Genomic DNA, 20,592 nt, shown 5'->3' on the forward strand with positions numbered 1-20,592 from the left:
TGGGACCCTTTTTCAGAAATCTTGTTGAATATAGAAATATCGCGCGAGTCTAACATAAACTTAATACAGTCATCCTCCTTATCAACGAAACAATATTTCTTCTTAATTTGAAGAGTTATTCGATGACTCACAAGGATGCTATCTATTTCCACCAAAAATATAAACGAATAAAGTTTCCCATTTTATTATGACCAATGACAGAGATAATTGCCGAAAAATGGTTCCACGTCATTCGTGGTCGCGAGTTCGTCATCAACGAAAGGCAGCATCGTAATTTATCGGGCATCCCTAGGAAAACGTGACTTGACGAAGACCTTGCTCCAGTTTAGACGGAAACGAAACGACGGAATCTCTCGGCCCAGATACGTAGTCGCGAGAAACATAAGTTCCCCATCTTTGTCCCTTCTCTTTTTTTCCTCTTTCTATTTTCTTTCCACAGTATTTCCACCCTTTCAGCGTCGCCAGCGACGCATTTTGATCGAGCGAAACCAACACCGAAACGTGGCGAGAGTATTAAAAGAAGAAACGACTACAGTCGCACTGGAAGATACCCTCTAATTGCTCATTACGATTATAGAATGAGCTTGTTTGAACTGTTAAGCACATACACGATAGTCACCCGATAAGGTTTAGTCAGTGTAATTAACGATTAAAGTGGAACGATCATTTTCTATTTTAATTATTCTATGACCCTCATTATTGCAAATTGAATCTTGGAATTGATACTCTATGTATACATTTGTCACGATATTAATTTATGTAATTCGAAATTTTGAAGCGACTCTTCTTTCGTTTTTCTCTTTTTCTGTTTTATATTGTTTCAATGATCTTGCAAGATAATTTGATAATTTAAAATAAACGGAAAAACGAAGACAAAATCGATCAAGGGACGAAAACGTGTTGTTATTTCTCAATTCGAAACTTGTTCGATGTGCGTGACTTTGATTCGCGATACGATCAAGCCCAGACCTTTCGAATGACATTTTTCTGTTACGCGAGGTCACGGAATCCACAACGTGTTCTCGTAATTGTAACATGACTGGTTAACGTGGTTGATTAATCGATACGCATAAAACGCACGAAAACGTGGTGCTTATCCACCACCTTTAAGGAGGTCACGAATTCTTCGATGGGTACTCCAACTTCGCTAACATCGGAGCCAAAATTCAAAGAATTATAATTTGTCAAAAGTGTAGATGGAAAATTTTCGTTATTAGTAAACTGCGAATATGTAACTAAAGTAAATGGAACTGACCTAATTTAAAACCTTCGTTTCTCTCGAGGCGAAGGAAAATTTGCAATAGGATCTGTAACATGGAATTCGAATACACAGAGACGAACAGACAGTTTTGGTATCTGGATGTTTGGGATGGTTCAGATGTCCCAATAACTGACATTCGATAATATTGGTATATTCTTGGACAATCCGAAGTTTCGATGCATCAACGTGACCTATTATCCGAATAGTCGAACCCTGGCTACCGAATGCTTCAAGGATCTACGAATTATTTATGATTTTTGACAGGGTGACGAATTCAGGATTGCTCCAAGTCCCGCGAAACACTCTAAATATAGTAATTTCGAATTGGCGGTGATTCTTTTCGTTTCGGCCTAATCCCGAGCGTTCCCATTGATGAACACCGTCGTACTAAAAATACATAAAAATGTGGGTCAATTCCCCTATACGTTGAAACGTGCGTGTGTCAGCCGATGTTAATAACACTTATATTTACGAGCTCTCGTTGCACTGGACTATTTAAAGCTGCGTGACAAAATTTCTTCCGGAACGATCGACGGCTCAAATATAGTCGCGCAACTTACAACGTTACGCGGTCCCGTGGAAAAGAATCACCGAGAGAAATGTTTCCACAATTTTTATCACATAAGCTTATTACACCGTCTTTTTTTTATTTATTTATGAATGAGGCAAAAAGGAAAAATGGCTTTGATATACAAACAGGAGAAATGTATCCAGTGATTATATTTCATTTCATCAAGTTTTTGCCTTGTCAAAAATCAGATCTTCTCTAGAAGAATATTAGACTGTGAAAGTAGTACATATGGTAGCATAGTTTGTTATTTGAACAAACTATAGATAAAGTTAACCGCTTTACTGATCGCAAAGATAATTATTTTTTATTTTTCTTCTCTAGACCAAACTAGACAGAGATTTATTTTATCTTCGAAATACCAGGACGAATATATTATAGTTTTACATATCACGCGCGGCTTATATATTTTGGCATTTTTATTACCACAAATGTAATCTTGATATTGCTATACGTCGTCGCAAAAATCCTTTCGATAAATACGAACGTTATATATTGTTATATTTTATATACGTTGATCTGATTTGAAGAAGAAATGCACTTGTGCCATTGAACACAATCGAAAAATTTCTCAAGAGACGATTGAACAGGAATACCGTTGAAAAACGAAAGAAAATAAGTTTCTATGATGAACCGAGGATTATTTCCCCCCGTCAGAGCCGTTGGCTGAAAGTCCTGGAAATTTGGCGAAACGATTGTTTGCCGCGTCCGTGAACTAGGTCCTAACCGCTCGGATCCCACTGACCCGGACTCGTTGTCCTTGCACTCGATGACCTACTTTCAGGATCGGGAGATTCCCGCCCGGCCCCAGGTATATACCGAGATACGTGTCAAGGTCTCCCGTTTATCTCGAATTCACGCCGTTAGAGACGGTTCCCAAAGATAGAGTAAAATCAACTAAATTCCGTACGGTCAGGCTAAATGCACGAATTTATCATCTCTCTATTCGATGACGTCTGCTAGTCGAAATTGGTTCACGCTTTCTTTCCACAAAAATGCATTGATAGTGCGACTGATAAATGGAAATATCGTTATTGTGACATTTATGGTTACTATTAGGTGATTATTGTATTGTGAATACGTCATAACATTCAGAGTTGCTTTCCCACATAACGAGACCAAATCCTCATCACTCGTATATCAACTCTGGTCATCTCAACTATAACGTTTCACTGTGCTCGTTAAAGAGCTCTATGTTTCCTCTTTGAGCGAAAACCTTCATCCGTTTCGTGGTCGTTTATCTGGATCTGTGTCGTCTTTAGGATTCAGAAGATGAGGTTTACAGGTTCTTTCTGCTTCTAGCGATGTATGTAACCCGTGAAAGCTCTGCTTTTGCTTTTGACAGGGAAGCTTCCACTACCTAATCCTATATTACAGGCTGTCTATATTTAAGAAAATGATAGTTATATCATTCACGTACGACGAAATGGTAGATGAGTTGGAAGAAGTTTGATCGAATAGAATCGATCGTTTCAAGTTTGGACCGTGTTTGTTCTATCGAGAGTAATTATTTTAGTCCTCTTGCGAGTCGAGGAGATTTAGCTTTCGAGACAAGAGAGCCGAGTTTGAAAGCATTCGACCGCGATCGAGATATCGATGCTGTGCCGGTGTATCCCCGAAATACTCGGGCATGCACGCTCCAGCAAGAACTAACGAGCCTGAACCAGTTTCATTTACACGGATGCCTGTTTCAAGTGTTTATTATTCACCGAGAATCTTCAAAATAGAAAGACGAGTGACAGCAAGCAAATCTAATGTCTGTTTTTGTAGTTAATGGAAAGGCAATTAGAACATGAGGTAAAGATTGTTCTAGATAAATTGAAAATGAATAGAAGTCAATAACGTTTTTATTAATTAAATTCACGATGCCTTTGATTTGACATCGTTCCGCTAATTGAAGACGGTTTACGATCTGGATAGTAACAATGTACACGGAGATTGGCTTAACCAAGGAGATCAATTTTAATCCCTAACGAACAGAGAGGGCATTTGTGGTTTTAAATCGTTCAAGGCCAGAATTCCAAGAGTTTCCATGTCTTTGTAGTATCTTAGACGAAGTTTCCAAAAGACTCGTTTTATCGAAATTTTAATTTAATCCACATTATTAATGTTTAACTATAAACCACTAAGAAATGATTTTCACATATAAGTTGCATTTAATGATCGTCCTTACGTTTATTTTATATTGATGCATTTTGATAAAAAAAAAAAAAAAAAAAAAAAAAGATACAGAAAGAGCCTGTATATCAACATCCTAACGGAATAATTCAGGATTTTCATCAAAAAGTAAGAAACCCGATGAAAATTTTCCGGAGAGAGTCGAGAAAAGCGGCGCTAGTAAGCGAGGCAAGGAGCGAACAGAGCAAATTGAAATCATGCCAAAAATTAATAAGAATCCGAAGGTCTGGTCTCACCTAGGCCAGGTGTAGACACCGGAGACCTCGAAACCAAAGTGCCAGCTACCAGAGTATGCACCTTGGCCCTTGGGTCCCGTACATACGCCGTGTCCATGAGCTTTTCCATCTTCCCAACCGCCGCAGTAGGTGCCGCCATCGTCGAAATCGAATCTGCCACCATTAACCTGGGCACGATTAGACGCCGCCGTGGCGGTACCTGTCGCTCCAGGTTGGGCAGTGCTTATGCCACCTGTTTGAGGCAATTCGGCACCACCTGCCACCCCGTTCGGCGCTGGCTGTTGCTGCATCTCTTAACACCACTTTCTAGTCTTCCACCACCTCCTCCTCCTCCTCCTCCACCACCAACTTGTTTCCCCACCACCCACGTCGTAATCTTTGCCTTTTTCTTTTTCTTCCTCGTCGTGATTGTGGTCGTGGTCGTAGTCGTTGTGGTTGTCGTGCTCCTTATCGTCGTCCTCGTCTTCGTCGTCTTCGTTAGTGTCGTCGCGCTGACCCGTTACCAAAAATCGCACGCGCCTCGTCTCCCTGCTGAACGTTGCTCCGTCATCCTTCCTTCCTTCCACCTCCACGGTTCTTCTCGTTTTACGCGTACCACCAACGGACCTCTGCAAGATCACACGAACAACCCTTTGTTGATCACTCCAAGTCGTCGACGAGGAACACTGATCGCGTCAACTATTTTACTTAGCCACGTGAAAACTCGCGTACGCGATTATGTCCGATGTGTTCGCACGGGAGCGCGGGGTCGTCTTAAAGAACGATTCGAAGAATCGACGAGACTCGAGCGCTATTATGCTGTAACGAAGAGATTAGGGTAAATTTCACTGAATCAGCATGGTCACGCGTTATCGATCAATGATCGACCGGTTGGTTATTTGGATGTCAAGGATACGGTTTTTCTCTTCTTTGTGTACGATCTATAAATACGAAATTCAGCCCGAAGCGAGGCTAGACGAGAACGCGCTAGGATTCGACACGGGTTAATTTTAGTTGCCGTTGGTCGGACAGCAACGGACCTGAAAGGAACATCATCGCCGGAAAATCTCGAGTCTCGGCGATACGAACTACGATCACAGTTCACAAAGACGATCTCGTGACTCCCCTGCGAAACGGCTTCGACCGGCTTCCCGTGGCCTTGAAACACTTGAGGACACAAGGAGAATCGATACACCCGTACGATCTCCTCTGTAGCACCGTACGTCGTTTTACACGTTCGATACTTTCGTCGATTTCTTATTCTTTGCACTTCCTTCTTCTCCTCATCCCTACGTTTCTCACCACTATCGATCGACAGGGTTCTGGCGGTTCTGCTAATCGATCGCCAATTATCCTTCGAGCCTAACACGCGCTCGACTCGCACGCACACGCAGCCATTCTCACGCACTCGCCACCGTAAGCAGCCAGTTTAAACGCAGCTCAGATTCCCTATCGATTCAGCTGATTCATTAGTATCGAATCAGCAGCTGATTTCGCGCCACGCGAAACGAATCCGCGACAATCGATAAAAGGAGAGAGAGGGAGAGAGCGTTTTCTCTTCTGCTAATTCGCCCCAAAATCGACGATTCCGATCAACGTTCCATCTAGATCCGATCACCTGTGGTCAGTCGGCACTACGCGAATGGCACAATCGACGATACACTTTCGAGTTTTCCTGAATATCAACGTAGTAGTATCCGTCTCCAGGCATTCGATGGACAGTCTTAATACCAGGAGAGGATGCAGCAGGTTTTTCGTCGAACTTGTCGAAACTCGACGGCTGAACAGCAGCCGCGGTTTCGCCGTCCGTCTGACGCCGTTACGCAACGCTTCTATAAGCATCCGTGATCCGCTCGGAATGTGACCCTCTCTCACTCGCTCTCCCTCTGCTACACAGTCTATCTCCGTTCCACTCTTTCTCTCGTTGCTCTCCTTCCCTCTGTCTCTATCTCTCTTGTTCCACCTCAGCTTTAGCTCGCTTCTATCCTATGTTCTGTGTTCGTATGTCGCTCGGTCAGTTGTTAAAACGAAGGCGCGAAAGCTCGTCCGATTAGAGGAACAGTTGGAGCTTGCTTCCTCTCTAGATTAGTTGCTGGTCGCGTTAGTCTACGTGCACGTAGTAGAAGAAGAGAAGAAGAAGAACAGCGGCATTCTGTACCGCCTGGTCTCCCTGGTCCTCCTACGTGCGAACACGATGGCCAGTGAATCAGCCCGCGCCGCCTCTTCCTACATGCGGCCTCTTGTCGGTCTTAAAATATTCACTAGACTTCACGACGAGCAGAGTTTCGCGAGGAGCAGTGCTGTTCGGCCAGGGAATATAGAGCGATTCCTCGTTGGGCTCGACGGCCGATTCACCTCTATCCTTTCGTTTTGTGGACCCACCGAACGAAACTAGGTACGCGGTACACTATAGCGAAAAACGATAGAACGCAGAGGAACGAGCGATTAGCTGGTTGAAGCACACACTCGCACCTTCTTCTCTCTCTCTACCTCTTCTCTATTTTTCTTTCTCTTTTTTTACGACGTACAGGACAAGCTTCGAAGGATCGAGGTGATCATCGGTAACGTCACCGGTGTCTTCGTGTCCGATCGCGTTTTACTTCGTATTGTTAAGTCTTGGTAGGAGCGATAGTCGTTTGTGTGATGGTAATCGCGATGGTACGCGTCAGCATGATCAACGGGGGCCCGGAAACCCGGTGTCGTCGCGACGTCGACGTTTAACCGTTCGCGACCGCTGGCTAGACACGATTCACCGCACCCGCCCAACGTCCGTCCGCTCTAGCAACACGCTAGAGCGGTGCTCGTGCTCGAGCTCTAGCCTCGAGCTTCTCGGCTAGCTGGCTAGGAGCTTCTATTTTTATCATGGGGTGGCGAATTGTTCCCCACACCGGCGGCGGTCCACGAGGCGGCAGCTCGAGCGGACCAGAGGTTCGCCAATGCGACCGGGTTCAAACCATTTATAAATAGTAGGAGTTTCTCGCGCCGCTCGCGGAAAATCGGCGACGATTTGCCGGAATACGGATTCGGGTCTGACTCGATGCTTTCGAGGACGTATAGTACTGATTCCTGGATTAACCTGTTAACCGGGTCATCCCTTAACCCTTTCACGGTCCAATACCTTTTTAGCCTCCAAGGAAAATTATTTTTTAGCGATTATTGATAATAAAAACAAATTTTCTCGAATGACCTAAGAGATGTCAAATAAGCACATTCTATTGATCGAGAACGTACTAAAGTACAGATAACGTTGCGTACACGTAATATATATCGAGAGTGAAAGGGTTAACCCTAGTTCGTGAATATCAAAGAATAACTACAGAATCTGTTAATTGAGTTCGCAAGAGGAATTTACGATAGGTTTGGTTCAAGATGAATTTATATCTTTGATGTCTGGGTGGTTTAATTCGTCGATGAGTGCGAGGCAGTCGAGTTGTTCGTATTTCCGATTAACCAGCCGTCTTGTCGAACACGTGTACCGGAGCGTGGTGTAGATAAAAATTAATGATATTTAGAAATAGCATTGGCAAACGCGATTGATACGGTATGGACTCTGAATCCCAGCGAGATTCACGCGTATGAAACGAATACGCTATATTGCTAATTAACGTTTGTTGATGTATCGTGTATACTTGTATACGTAGCAGCCTGAACGAGTGATTCGAAAGAAAATTTTGGTGAGCCAGTCAATAAAGGCCGTAAACGGCGGTAAAGTATCATGGCATGAGTGTTCATTCAGATTTGTATGATTACTAATTCATGGGAGAATTTACGTGTTTGATATATTTAGATGATCCAACTTTGAATGAACGCGTAACGAGAAATATCAACAATTATATCTAGCACACGTGTTTCCTATTCGTAGAACATCCTTGCATAGAATGAAATTCGAGGAAATTTACGAGAAACTTGGAATGTTTCGTTCACTCGCCTTCTCAATGAAATCCGCAGAATATAACTTAACGAAAAACTTAGAAAACTCAGTGATAGACTTTTTGATTCTACCAAAAGTAGAAACATTAACGGTCACATTCGGCGCGCAATCATGTTCTCTCTTAAATGGAATATTCTTCTTCAGAATGAATTCAAAGAAACTTACGAGCAACTACACTCAACGACCTGTCTTTCGTTTCGATACCAGAAGAATCTTGACAACAGGTAAACGTAATAACTTGCACGACGTCGAGTTGAAGTCGTAGTAAAAGTTACGAAATGGAGGGTACTTTGCTTGCTACGAGAACGTGCAATAAGATCTAAACGACTGGGTGAACAAAGATTTCGATCGATCGATGAAACAGCATGGACGCGTCTATAGCCGGTGCATAGGACTGCATTTTTGATGCTGCACTCATCGATGTCGGTCAGTCGCTTTCCTTCCCCCCTTACAGAAACTAGGCTTCCTTGAATTTATTAGAATACATTCCCCCGTGTCAACGATCCTACGAGACTCCGACTGCAACGTTGTCTATTTTTTTATCTTCTTCTTTGTGCGTCGAAGAATGAACGAAGAGAGCTGATCGAATGCTACGGAGTCTATGTAGAACGCGGACCGTCCAATCCTCGCTCGTGTCCTCCCGCTTTTTTATATAACAGAAATCAATTAATCGATCCCCCTTCGGTGTGCCTATTGTTGCACGCAACAACGAGAAATAATTACGCGTTCCCCGATGATGCTCTCACGCTCGCCGGCGCGGTCATGAGAAAAAGAAAAGAGAGGCCACAAAGCGCCGGTATACCCTCATTATTAAAATAACTCCTCCTAGAGGATCGTTTTTCCCTCGAAACGCTCGTTCGAGTGCCAACTTTGAGACGATCGACCGCCTTCTTCGCCCAAAAATCCATCGACTTCCACCCAGTTAATTCTTCCATTTCGGTTCGATGCGACCGCCTCGATTGGCGTTTAGTCGGCGAAAAATATTACAGGCCAAATCTAAGCGAACGTGCGACGCCCTCGTTCCACGCATGCCTCTTGCACCTGCGGACGCGTCCGACCGCACCGTGGCTGCGAATCGCATCGTTGTCGTCGTGCGTATCCGTGATCTTTGTCTCGTGTCACTCGCTGATGATTATACCGATGTTCTATATATGTATATAGTGTCACAGCTATCACGCGGTCGTTACGCGGGAACAGAGGCACCTGAGGAATCGTCGGTAACGTCCACGAGGCTTGAGGATTCGTTACTTACGTTACGCGCCCTGACATTGTAAGTTTTGTTGCAGTAGTAAATAATACACGAGTAATAAATGTCCGTGGAAAGGAATAATTTGCAGGTAATCGCGCGCATCCAGAATGTTCTCTAGTAAAACCACGAAATCATCGAAAGGAGAAGCACGCTAAAATTAATCACCGAACATTCTATAATACGCTTAATGGACGATGGATAACGAGAAATCGATAAACTCGATCTATATCGAGGTAAAAAGAGATACAGATATTTCGGAGTTGAGATTATCACGCAGCGGAATTGGTAGTCCTCGAAATATCGCGTCACCGGTGATCAAGTCGAGGAAGATCCTTACATCTAGCGGTATCCTGCGAATGGACGAGTCGGGATCGATCCGTGAAAGAAGAAAACCGACGCACTCGCGACCCAAAAATACTTGGGAAAAATCATATTCGAAGCGCAGCTGCAAGCATCACTAAAGAAAACACACGGAAATAGAGCGGACACGGCTAGAGCACACGGCTCGCGCGCGCGAGAGCGAGGCGCTCGTGTCACCGTGACCCATCGGGAGAAGAAAGAAGCTAAACTAGAGTCCTTTCAACGTATTCTTCTCACCAACTATCCTCATATTTTTTCGCCATAATACACATTGCACACGCTCCACCCAGAACACACCACCAATTTTAAAGCTCTCTCGGGTTCGCACTTCCGATCGATCGATCCGCGCGAGCGGCACGTGCAGTTTTCCGCGGACGATTCCGGCCGAGTCGTTTATCGCGCACTACGCACTGCTCCGTGGAAAAACACGTTGTGCGTTTTTCCGCACACGTGCGCCCCGGCCCGCACACAGCACTTGTCAAGCGCACTTTCGCAGCTGCGCCACACCGCATTCACGCATGCAACCCTCTGCAGCAGCACAGGCACACGCATTCAACCAGACGCACGTTTCATCGATACTATATCGCGGTATACTTGTGCACGATACTCATAGTTTAACCGTTAATACGATGCGACCGAAGAAGAGAAGATCGGAAACGACGATATACCGTGCCGTGATGTGGCGTCTCGACGCTCCGGCATCGATGGGCCACCGTGGACGCGTCGATCGTTGCTTCCTCTGTTACTCTCCACCGTTGCGCACCGGTCTCTGGCTCTACTCGACTCTGGGCCTTCTTCCTTTTTGATCGTTCACTGCCTATCCTCGTCGTGGTCGTTGTACGATGATCGTGTCACGCTGGTCGTCGCTTTAAAGTTGTCTCTTCCCTTGGTCTCTACTCTCCTACACTTCTTATCACTTCCGGTTCTCGCGTGTCGTTCAGCAATAAAACAGGTATACTATGCTCCGCGAGATTCGTTTTATTGCGGAGCCTCCGGCTCGCTTTTCCACCTCTGCGTCGTCGACGTACACGCACCGTGGATACGGGAACGTGCGTCAGGGTGGTGGCATGATTGCGACTATCCACCTCAACCGTACATCGCCGTCGGCGCTGCCCTCGACGCCGTGCGACGCCGGCGTCGTGGCGCCTCGAGTCGGCCGCTCGAGTAGCACACATGCGCTGCTCGATACCGATGGCCGCGATTCGTCGTTCGCGCCGTCTGTCTTGAGCGGGATATCCTACGGTGAGCGAGTTTTTCCCATGAATTTTCATTACATCAATCGAATCTTTGTTTTTGATTATTTTTACTAGATGAAGCTGCCGCTTAGCGTTTCTGTGGTTTAATTAATTGACCTGTGATATCAATGAATTGTTTCTAAAAGAAGTGAAAGATTTCGTTCGATTATTTGGAAGCAGATAGAACGCGGTTTCGTTTCGTTGCGTTTAAATTTTAAATTAAAATAGTTCCAGAAGTTTATATGTAGTTAAATATGAGTTTCAGGCAATCTGACAGTCTTCCAATCTAAATTTCTAATCTAAACTCCTGCCATTTGTTTCGGCTTATCTTACGAAATAGCACAATGTGCAGAGTGTCGTTCTATTTAAGCTCAAATATCATTCCCGAAATCGAGAAAATATTCTTGCCCGAATGGTCGTGGCAAACTTTTGCAATCGAACTTTCAACGAAGTTTCGTGCCACAGAGCTTTGGAGTTACTGAAAGCAAATTATTTCGAAGCATTTTAAATTAGAAAGAAACGCGAACAGCACCTTCGAACATTGCAGGTTTCCACAAGCTACGGAGGGGGATGTTACGATAATTCGAACGTGATCGAACTAAATTTCAAGCCCGAGCGAACTCACTCCTATCAGGTCCTGTACTCGAAAGTACATATAAACAAGAAGATGGAATAAGAAGGGATGGTAGAACACATTTATATGCATGTCGGGCCAACTATGTAGTACATATTTCGAATGTAAGATAGAATATGAGACCACTGGATGGAAAATCGAAGTGTGGCAGCGTTTACTGGAAAATCGAAGGCAATTACTTCTGTAATACGCTTCGTAAAATTCAATAGATTCGACTATTGACAAGAGAAATGGTTCATCCGTCACATTGTCGTATCTTCCGTATAACAATACTTCGGATAAATGTACGAATATATCTTCTTCGTGATCGAGCAATTTAAATATTAGACAAATTCTTGGTCACGTGAGCTCGTTGTCTTATCGTTTCATTTTACGATAAAATTTCATTCTCTATGAAAAGTAGGAAATACTCTTGTTTCATAAATTATAAATTTGAATTTATCAATGACAATGGATTTTTTATCCTTAAGCGAGTATCTATCAATACTACGATTCTGTTTTCTTATTTATAGTGTACAGGATTCTTCAGGTACAATATCGTTTATTAATTGTTGTTAAACAAATTTTGCCGTCTGCTGGCAAGATGTCAGCACAGGGCGACTGGTAACATCGTCTGTATCGACGGACAGTTAAATATCGACATTAAATCCAAGCTCGAATAGATATCCACCAAGTTGTGTTCGTATGTACTGCATGTCGTCTGTGATAGACGATCATGTTCTTTGGAATATTGAATTTTACCATTGGAAAGTTACCCTTAGTTAAATGCACACATGAGATACATAATAATTATTATCATACTATAAATTTTGTTGCACGAACTGAAATACCGACTGTATTCTTCTCTTACTCTGTCCTTACTTATTATCATGTTTCTTTTCATTTCTCATCTCTTTTACACCCTCTGACTGTTTGTTCTTATAAGATGCACAGATAACATTGCAAACTACATTAATACGATATAGAAATATATTTAATATTTTAAACATTGGTTGAAAAACGCTTTTATTGCATTTGTTTCGATAATTAAGTAATTCGATCGTTGCACAATTAATATATATATATATTTCGTACGAATCGGTGTAAATTTTTATTTCGAATATTATTCCTTACGAAAACAGCTAAAAATTTGGAGTTTATCTCGTCGTTGCTATATATGCTAAATTACAACAGAAAATATCGTTCGATAAATAAAACCCACGACATTGATTATGTTTGACATTATCATAAATCGTAATGTTGCTATCGATTTATTTTGTTACGAAGTGAATCGTTCTTCTAGAAGGGATAACCTTTTACCTATTTATCACTATTATTTTTTATTTATCACAGTGCTATATTCTTATAATAATCATGCTGATGAAGCATGAGAATTAGCATTTTGTCGTCTCATGAGCGAATAAAAATCAGATTACAGAAAATTAATGGAGCTGAGAAGCTAATTACATATGTATTTATAATATAGTTAATCAGTTGCTAATAAGCATAAGAATAAAACGTTACATTCTTATACTATCATTCATCGATATATCTACTCTTTAACAAGCTGTATCGTAATTTATGGTGTTTCTATTCCTGCCATCGCATAACCGCTAACTTGTCAGATTACACGCTACCATTGACGTAGATAAATGTGAATCAGATTTATCTCACGAGCAATGAGTCAGTAGCAACACATGATCATTTTAATGAAAAATCTTTGCATTCGATAAAAACGTATAAAAAAATATAATACATTTCCTGAGGATTGCATAATTTCACGTGTTTCTCTAAGAAATGTGAGAAATCTTGCTGATAAAGATGCTTTTATGTACTTTCTCCTGCAAAGTTGAATGCAACGGTTGGCACCAACATGAAGTAAGAATTCAAGAATAAATTTACGTTTACGTTATAAAATGTTACTTAAAAATATTACTAAAAAATTACTTTCCCAATTGTATCCATATCGAGAATTGTTTTAATTTTATTACTAATTAAAATTCGTATGGAATAATATTACAATTATCGATAGTAATTTCCTTTGTTTCGATTAATTTCAAACGAAATAATTCCTTAAGAAGAAAAGAAAAACCTAGACCGATTATTTTTTAAAATAACAAAGTAAGCGCTATCGAGCACTTTATCTTCTTTCGATAAATTTCTAACGAAATAATTTTCTAAAGTAGCAGAACTCGAGGCAGATATTTCTTTGAAACACTGCATTTATCAATAGTCATCTCCTTTCTTTTCGTAAATCTTTCCTAAAGGTATTTCCTAATATTACTATTATTACTATACTAATATTACTATTCGTAAAAATACGAGAATGGATCAAAAATGATCTTAATTAGATCAGATGGTTTGATTAAATAATTAAATTCATAATTTATCACGAACATAGAATCGCTACGCCATTGGATAGCCAAGGCAAAGTCTAGTCAGGGAACAACTAACTTGTATGCATCGGATTTCAACCGGTAATAGAATTATTTTCCCTTGCCCCCGAGAATTGATTTCTAGGCAGTGTCCAGTACTGCGTGCAGTGTCTCATAGGTGAGAACTCGTGTAAATAGTCAAAGGGAATGGAGGAAAATCGGGAGTATGAACGAAAGTAATCACCATTGTTGATTTTTCGATCAATCGTAAATTTAATAAAAATCAATTTTCGACAATAAATCTGATAACAGTTGGATAGTAAATCTAAGTGTATTCATTTTGTAGTCACAGCCATAAAAAAAAATTTTTTTTAATGATATTCTTCACTGCATGTACGATATGAAATATCAAATGAAAATTGCATCAAGTGAGAAAGTATCGAACGTTGAATTTACTATATTTTAAGTGGCAAGATTTATCTTCGTTTTAAAACAATTAAACAAATTCACGAGATTATCGAGAAACGTTCTATCGGACACATTGAGTCTTCCATTTACTTCTTTCATTTTCTTCATCATAACTTTATTTTATTAATCTCTTGATTGATCTGTTGATTCTTGTAGAGAATCTCTTCTTCTTTAGGGGACTTAATTTTTCCAAATTGCATCGAAATCAATAATTTCAAGTTATTAATTATTTCAAATTATATATTTTAATAGCGAAAAATATATATGTGGATCTCTTGCGAGATTTTGCCGAATTCATCAAAAAACAAACTCGATAACCTCTAACCCTACCAAAATTTATTAATGTTCACGAGTCATATAAATTAGTATCTAGTCCACCTCTGCCAAGGGAACACGTACGATTAATCGCGTGTAAGATTAAACGCGGTGCATTTTCTTCAAAACCGAGCCGTGTTTCAACAAAAATCTGTATTTCTTCTTATTCAGACTCTAATTTATTCGACTAAGAAATAGATGGTGATTAGAGACAAATTAATTGAGCAATCCGGAATTTATTCTTTGAATTCTTTGTCGTTCGAGTGTGACTAATCTGCATCCTTACGAGACCGCTTATTTTGCGCCTTATTTGTCACCGTGTAAACTTTCCTGTTATTGTTATTTCACAAAACTTCGCATCTGAAATACATCAAATCTCTTCAGCTATCTAACGCTCATTTTTATTGCGATGTTGCGTCAGCCAATGATCGTGTGTTAACATTCTTTTCTCTCATATAACGAAGTGGTGCGAGCCATCGATCGTGTTTCTTTTCAGACGTAGCAACGCAGCGACCAAAAGCATGGATCTGCTCGGTTTAACCTTCCAGTCTCTGGATTTCAGGGACAGTAAACCTCAAGAAGACGATTTCCTTGACTTGGAAAACCAAGGATGCGAGGAGTCTTCCAAACAGTCTAAGAAGAAACCATGGGAAAAATCTGAGGAAGACTTGACATCGTGTACCAAGACCGAAAACCAACATCTAAACAAACAACTGAGGATAATTAGCTTGGACGAAGTGGCGTGGCATGACACTGCTAACAATTGCTGGATCGTGATACACGATTTTGTTTACGACTGCACGGAGTTGTTGAAGAACCATCCTGGTGGATCAGACGTGATTCTTGAATACGCTGGCAGAGACGCGACTTTGGCGTTCATTGGCACTGGACACTCTTCTATGGCGAGGCAGAGCTTAGAGAGATACCTCATTGGTGAACTTCCGCTCGAAGAAAGAATCTTTCGTGTATCCAACGGGGTCAAAGTTGCTGGATTCTAATGTATAATTACGTTTGATATTCTATTTGTTAGATGATGTTTGTTCAAAGACACGTTATAAGTATATATCGTGTTTTGTGTGTGTGTGTGTGTGAAGATTTCGAAATTGTGAAATTTGACCTAACATTAATCATTAATACAGTATGGAGGTTCTGGAATTGTAAACCGCGATAATTACGCGATTAGACGTAAAGATCAAAGACCAAGGCTAATTTCATTTTTCTCGATGTTCTTAGTCTTACGACGAATCTTTCCCGTACGCTGCCGTCCTTTTATGCATCACGATTAACCACCTGTATTAAGTTCCTACGTTCTCTTTTTACGGTGATAGAATAAAGAAATTTTATAAGGTCGTTCCTTAAATCGAAAGAAACGTATCTTTAATGTTAATGCTTTACCATCTTTTACTTAACTTGCGAATATAAGCACAAGCACATCGCTATATTTGTAAAATAGATATATTACGAACTCAATATCTCGTTGCATAATAGTAGTGGAAGATGAAACGTTTAAATGTTATAAATTCTACGAATTTCTATTCTTTCTGTTTATAATGTAGGATTTGAAAATATATTTATTATAGTTCAAAGCACTCTAAATGTAGAATGACTTTCAACTTGTTATTTCAGGCATTAAACTGGATGCAGTTGAATTTAGTATAAAATCCCTATATTTATATGATGATAATATAAAAATATTACCTACGTTCGATCAAAAGGAAATTCAAATATAAACTGTAAAATTTAATTTATAAATAGAATATAAATTATAAAATATTGAATAAGCTATAGAATATAACGTATGAAAATATAAATATCCTTTGCTTAGCAATAAATCAACAATCTCATTACTATTCTATGTTGAAAGCAATACTACGAATCACTCATTAATACCTGAAAACCAAGCACACGAGATTCTAATTCATGCACTGTTTCACACGTTTGTTCTCGTTCGAAGTGGAATTCAAATAACGATGACGAATTAACTATCAGCGTGTATTATAATTTCACCGCGGCATCGCGCACCGGTTCACCGCGTTGCTAATACAGGACGATCGTGCCAAGTACAATTAATCGATGCAATAAGCAGCGAGTCATGTGAAAACGCGCAATTCATGCTTAATTATCCCCGGTGACGATCTTTATTTGTAATGTCGATATGCAGAAACGATAACGAGGCTTTAATTGTTTCTTCTCATCGGGTTGTTGCATCGGTTCGCATCATTTGACACGCGATCTCTCGTTCGTTTGATCGACAACCGGCATATTAACGATGTGGAATAATCTGATGTCGTGTCGGAAAGTAACATTAAATGTATTAATAAAGCTCGTGTAACATCGGTTTCGGAGCGGTTAACAGAGAAAAAACGCGTGTCTACAGCTCGTCCAAACTGAAACAGAAAATTCTACACGCATGTAAAAGTTCGTAGTCCGGTGGAAATTTGTATCGTGTTGTGTGATAATTAGTAGACAGCGGATATTTATCAATTTGAAATATGTCGACGTATACAGATACATACAAAATATACAAATAACATACTAATGAAATTTCGACACATTTCGTATAATACACATAGAGTATATTCATAATAGGTGTCTTTGAATCTACTATCGAATAATTTCGTGAGCCTGTGTATGTGTATCTCGTGCAATATTTTTATTTTTTCAAAAATTATATATGCATCTATTAATATACGTATAGATTACATAGACTGTAAAGCTTAGCTTTCATCGGGCACGATGTATGTCTTTGAATCTACTATCGAATAATTTTGTGACCCTGTGTATGTGTATCCCGTGCAATATTTTTATTTTTTCAAAAATTATATATGCATCTATTAATATACGTATAGACTACATAGACTGTAAAGCTTAGCTTTCATCGGGCACGATGTATTTCTCGTGTCTTTGAATCTACTATCGAATAATTTCGTGACCCTGTGTATGTGTATCCCGTGCAATATTTTTATTTTTTCAAAAATTATATATGCATCTATTAATATACGTATAGACTACATAGACTGTAAAGCTTAGCTTTCATCGGGCACGATGTATTTCTCGTGTCTTTGAATCTACTATCGAATAATTTCGTGACCCTGTGTATGTGTATCCCGTGCAATATTTTTATTTTTTCAAAAATTATATATGCATCTATTAATATACGTATAGACTACATAGACTGTAAAGCTTAGCTTTCATCGGGCACGATGTATTTCTCGTGTCTTTGAATCTACTATCGAATAATTTCGTGACCCTGTGTATATGTATCTCGTGCAATATCTTTATTTTTTCAAAAATTATATATGCATCTATTAATACATGTATAGACTACATAGACTGTAAAGCTTAGCTTTCATCGGGCGCGGTGTATTTCTTGAGTTAAAAGCAAAGGAAGCGCGTGCAAGGTCGATAAATCAGCTTTTCGGAGCATCGTCCCAATTGAGTCGGCGTATACTCACGGGAACCGTCTGGGTTATTGCAAGAGGTGTTTCATTCTTTAATTAGACACCGTGAAATTAGATACGTTCGGTGTGTCTGTGGTCGCGGGTTAAGGTATTTAAGTCACGCCTTCCTGATCATCTTACATCGTTCCATCTAGTACTCGTTTCTTCGTATCCATTTCGCGACTGCACCTTTTGGTTTCTCCTATATGTACAAGTCAAAAACACGTTACGCTTACCACGACGATATCGTTCAATGTCATGCTGCAAATGTACATCTCAGTATTACGAATTTACACTTGTGCGAACAATGAAAAATTTCAAAGGTCATTTAGATTTTGTTAAAAACTCGCGAATTATTATATTTCATTTGAATTCTTTGGGATATAAAGAGGAATAAAAGGGAAATAAATGGTACGCTTTACATCGGTACATTATATTTCTTGGTCCTCTAAACATTCATAATATACACAACATACAATATGACATAGCGGTTCAGCTTTGTTTAGTTTCTCGTTCGAACGCGGTACCGATAGAACGTTGTAATTAAGTTTCTCGTTACTTGCGAACGTTGCTTTTCCCTCCGCCACTATTTCCTTCTCCATGTATCTATCGTGTGCCATTATGCACAAGGGCAGGAGATAGATCAACATTCACGGAAATTAATAGGAGATATACACAATGATGAGAAAAATATTTCTATATCGGAGTAATGCATCTACTAAATACCATCGTAGATTTTGCTCTCTTTTTTTTCATTTTGTCTTTTTCTTATTTAGTTTACAACGCTACGTCTCTTATATCGTACTCTGTATGGAAACACTTGACCATTTTTCACTTTCGCTCATATTCTCGTTGAACGATTTCTCTCGTTTCGTCTTCGCTTGCGGTTTCGCGTTAAATTAGAAAATTTCGTTCAGTCAAATCAGAAACGATACGTCACACACACCAATCCAATAATCAGAATCCACAAGACAATATTCGGACGATACGATTTCCGCGCTATTTTAGGAGAATCGTAAACAATGCAATCGAGAAAGAAGGAAACTTTTAATTTCGCAACTCGTTTGACGCAAGACTCACGTTCAAGACGAATAAACAAGATAATTAAAGATAAATGGTTACTTATAAGCGTAAGGTGTTTATAAATGCCGACAAGCGAAGAGTTTCACAATTCAAACACCGAAAAATATTCAATTTCGTAGGCTCGACGAAACGATTCCATACACACGATACAATGCGAGCTTTCTCGTTTAAACGACGGTTGAAACACGCAAATTGACACGAATTAATCTCGTGCGGGAGAACCTATGCATTTTAGAAGTTTCGCGCTCTTTGGCAGTCCTGGGTTCCATTCCCCCTGCAGTTAATTACGCTGGAAGTCAAGATGCTCCGAGAAATAAATCCCCTTCGACGCATCATTGTTACACCTTCTTTTACATTTATTATCTCTTTATCGCGTGAACGATAAACTGTGTGCGCTTAGACGTACATGTATCATCTGAAGAGACGATTTTCCTGTCGCTGTCGTTATTAGAAACGCGAAGAATAATTTTAGCCCTGCTACGATCTTTCAATTTTTACTTTATAATCTCACGTTTCAATTGTAAAGATCTTAAGAAACAAATGTATATATATATATCATCAAACAAAGTAGTTGTACCAGATTAATTTTTATGCAACTCGGTTACCATAATTTTTATAATAGAAATAATGCAAGTTATTCAATCAATTAATCTGCAAGATTATTATATATAATATATGTAATAATAATAAATAATAATAATATATAATAATAAATATATAAATAATAATAGCTAATAAAGTAAGAATATAATTATTATGTATATATTATATATAATATTATTATATAAGTATTTATGGTAAGAATAAGGGAGGCTTTTAAAGATGAAGAAACACGATTCACTCGAGAGTGATGGAAAGAACGTAGCAGGATTAATTATATATTAATTATATACCACCGAAAGCAATTCTTCTCGTTCACCTCGTAACGAGTGCTTCGTCAGTTCCGCGTTTCTGTTTAATCTTGGAAGTCAAGACTCTTGCACAGTTTGAGCTCTCAAGCCTCGTGGAAGCAACTCGAAAGGAGATTAAACTGTTTTCATGGTCGAAGAATGCTCGACAGCGCATAGGAGAATCACACGCTTGAAACTCGACGAGGTTAATGTTAGCTAACGTTAGATCGTTTGAACAGGAGAAGCACCACAAAGTACTAAATCTACGCGACTGCATTATTTTTTTTCCCCCGATTTTTCATTCTTTGTAACGCTACACACCGTTTCGAGTTCGTTCGAACACGAATTCGTTCGATTTTCTAGTAAACCGAACGCCATTCGTCGACTCTATGCATTGAACTCTATGTGTTG

At 39.9% G+C, this 20,592-nt stretch overlaps 2 protein-coding genes across 7 annotated transcripts in view; one reads left to right on the forward strand and one right to left on the reverse strand.

The window, feature by feature from the left end:
• The window catches only part of LOC132906922 (junctophilin-1-like), a 46,015-nt gene extending 35,139 nt beyond the window's left edge, over positions 1-10,876 (reverse strand). The window contains 2 exon segments of the mRNA XM_060959563.1: positions 4,244-4,851; positions 10,431-10,876. Coding sequence (XP_060815546.1) covers positions 4,244-4,533 — 290 coding nt within the window. The 5' untranslated portion in view covers positions 4,534-4,851; positions 10,431-10,876.
• LOC132906967 (uncharacterized) overlaps positions 1-16,579 on the forward strand; it is a 68,754-nt gene extending 52,175 nt beyond the window's left edge. The window contains exons 1-2 of one of the 6 annotated variants that reach the window (XM_060959662.1): positions 14,107-14,209; positions 15,265-16,579. In XM_060959662.1, the coding sequence (XP_060815645.1) occupies positions 14,193-14,209; positions 15,265-15,766 (519 nt within the window). In that variant the 5' untranslated portion in view covers positions 14,107-14,192 and the 3' untranslated portion in view covers positions 15,767-16,579. The other 5 variants (XM_060959661.1, XR_009658068.1, XR_009658067.1 and 2 more) reach the window with 5 other exon arrangements.
• The last annotated feature ends 4,013 nt before the right edge of the window (positions 16,580-20,592 follow it).

The sequence above is a fragment of the Bombus pascuorum genome, chromosome 5, assembly GCF_905332965.1.
Source record: "Bombus pascuorum chromosome 5, iyBomPasc1.1, whole genome shotgun sequence".
Lineage (NCBI taxonomy): Eukaryota > Metazoa > Arthropoda > Insecta > Hymenoptera > Apidae > Bombus > Bombus pascuorum.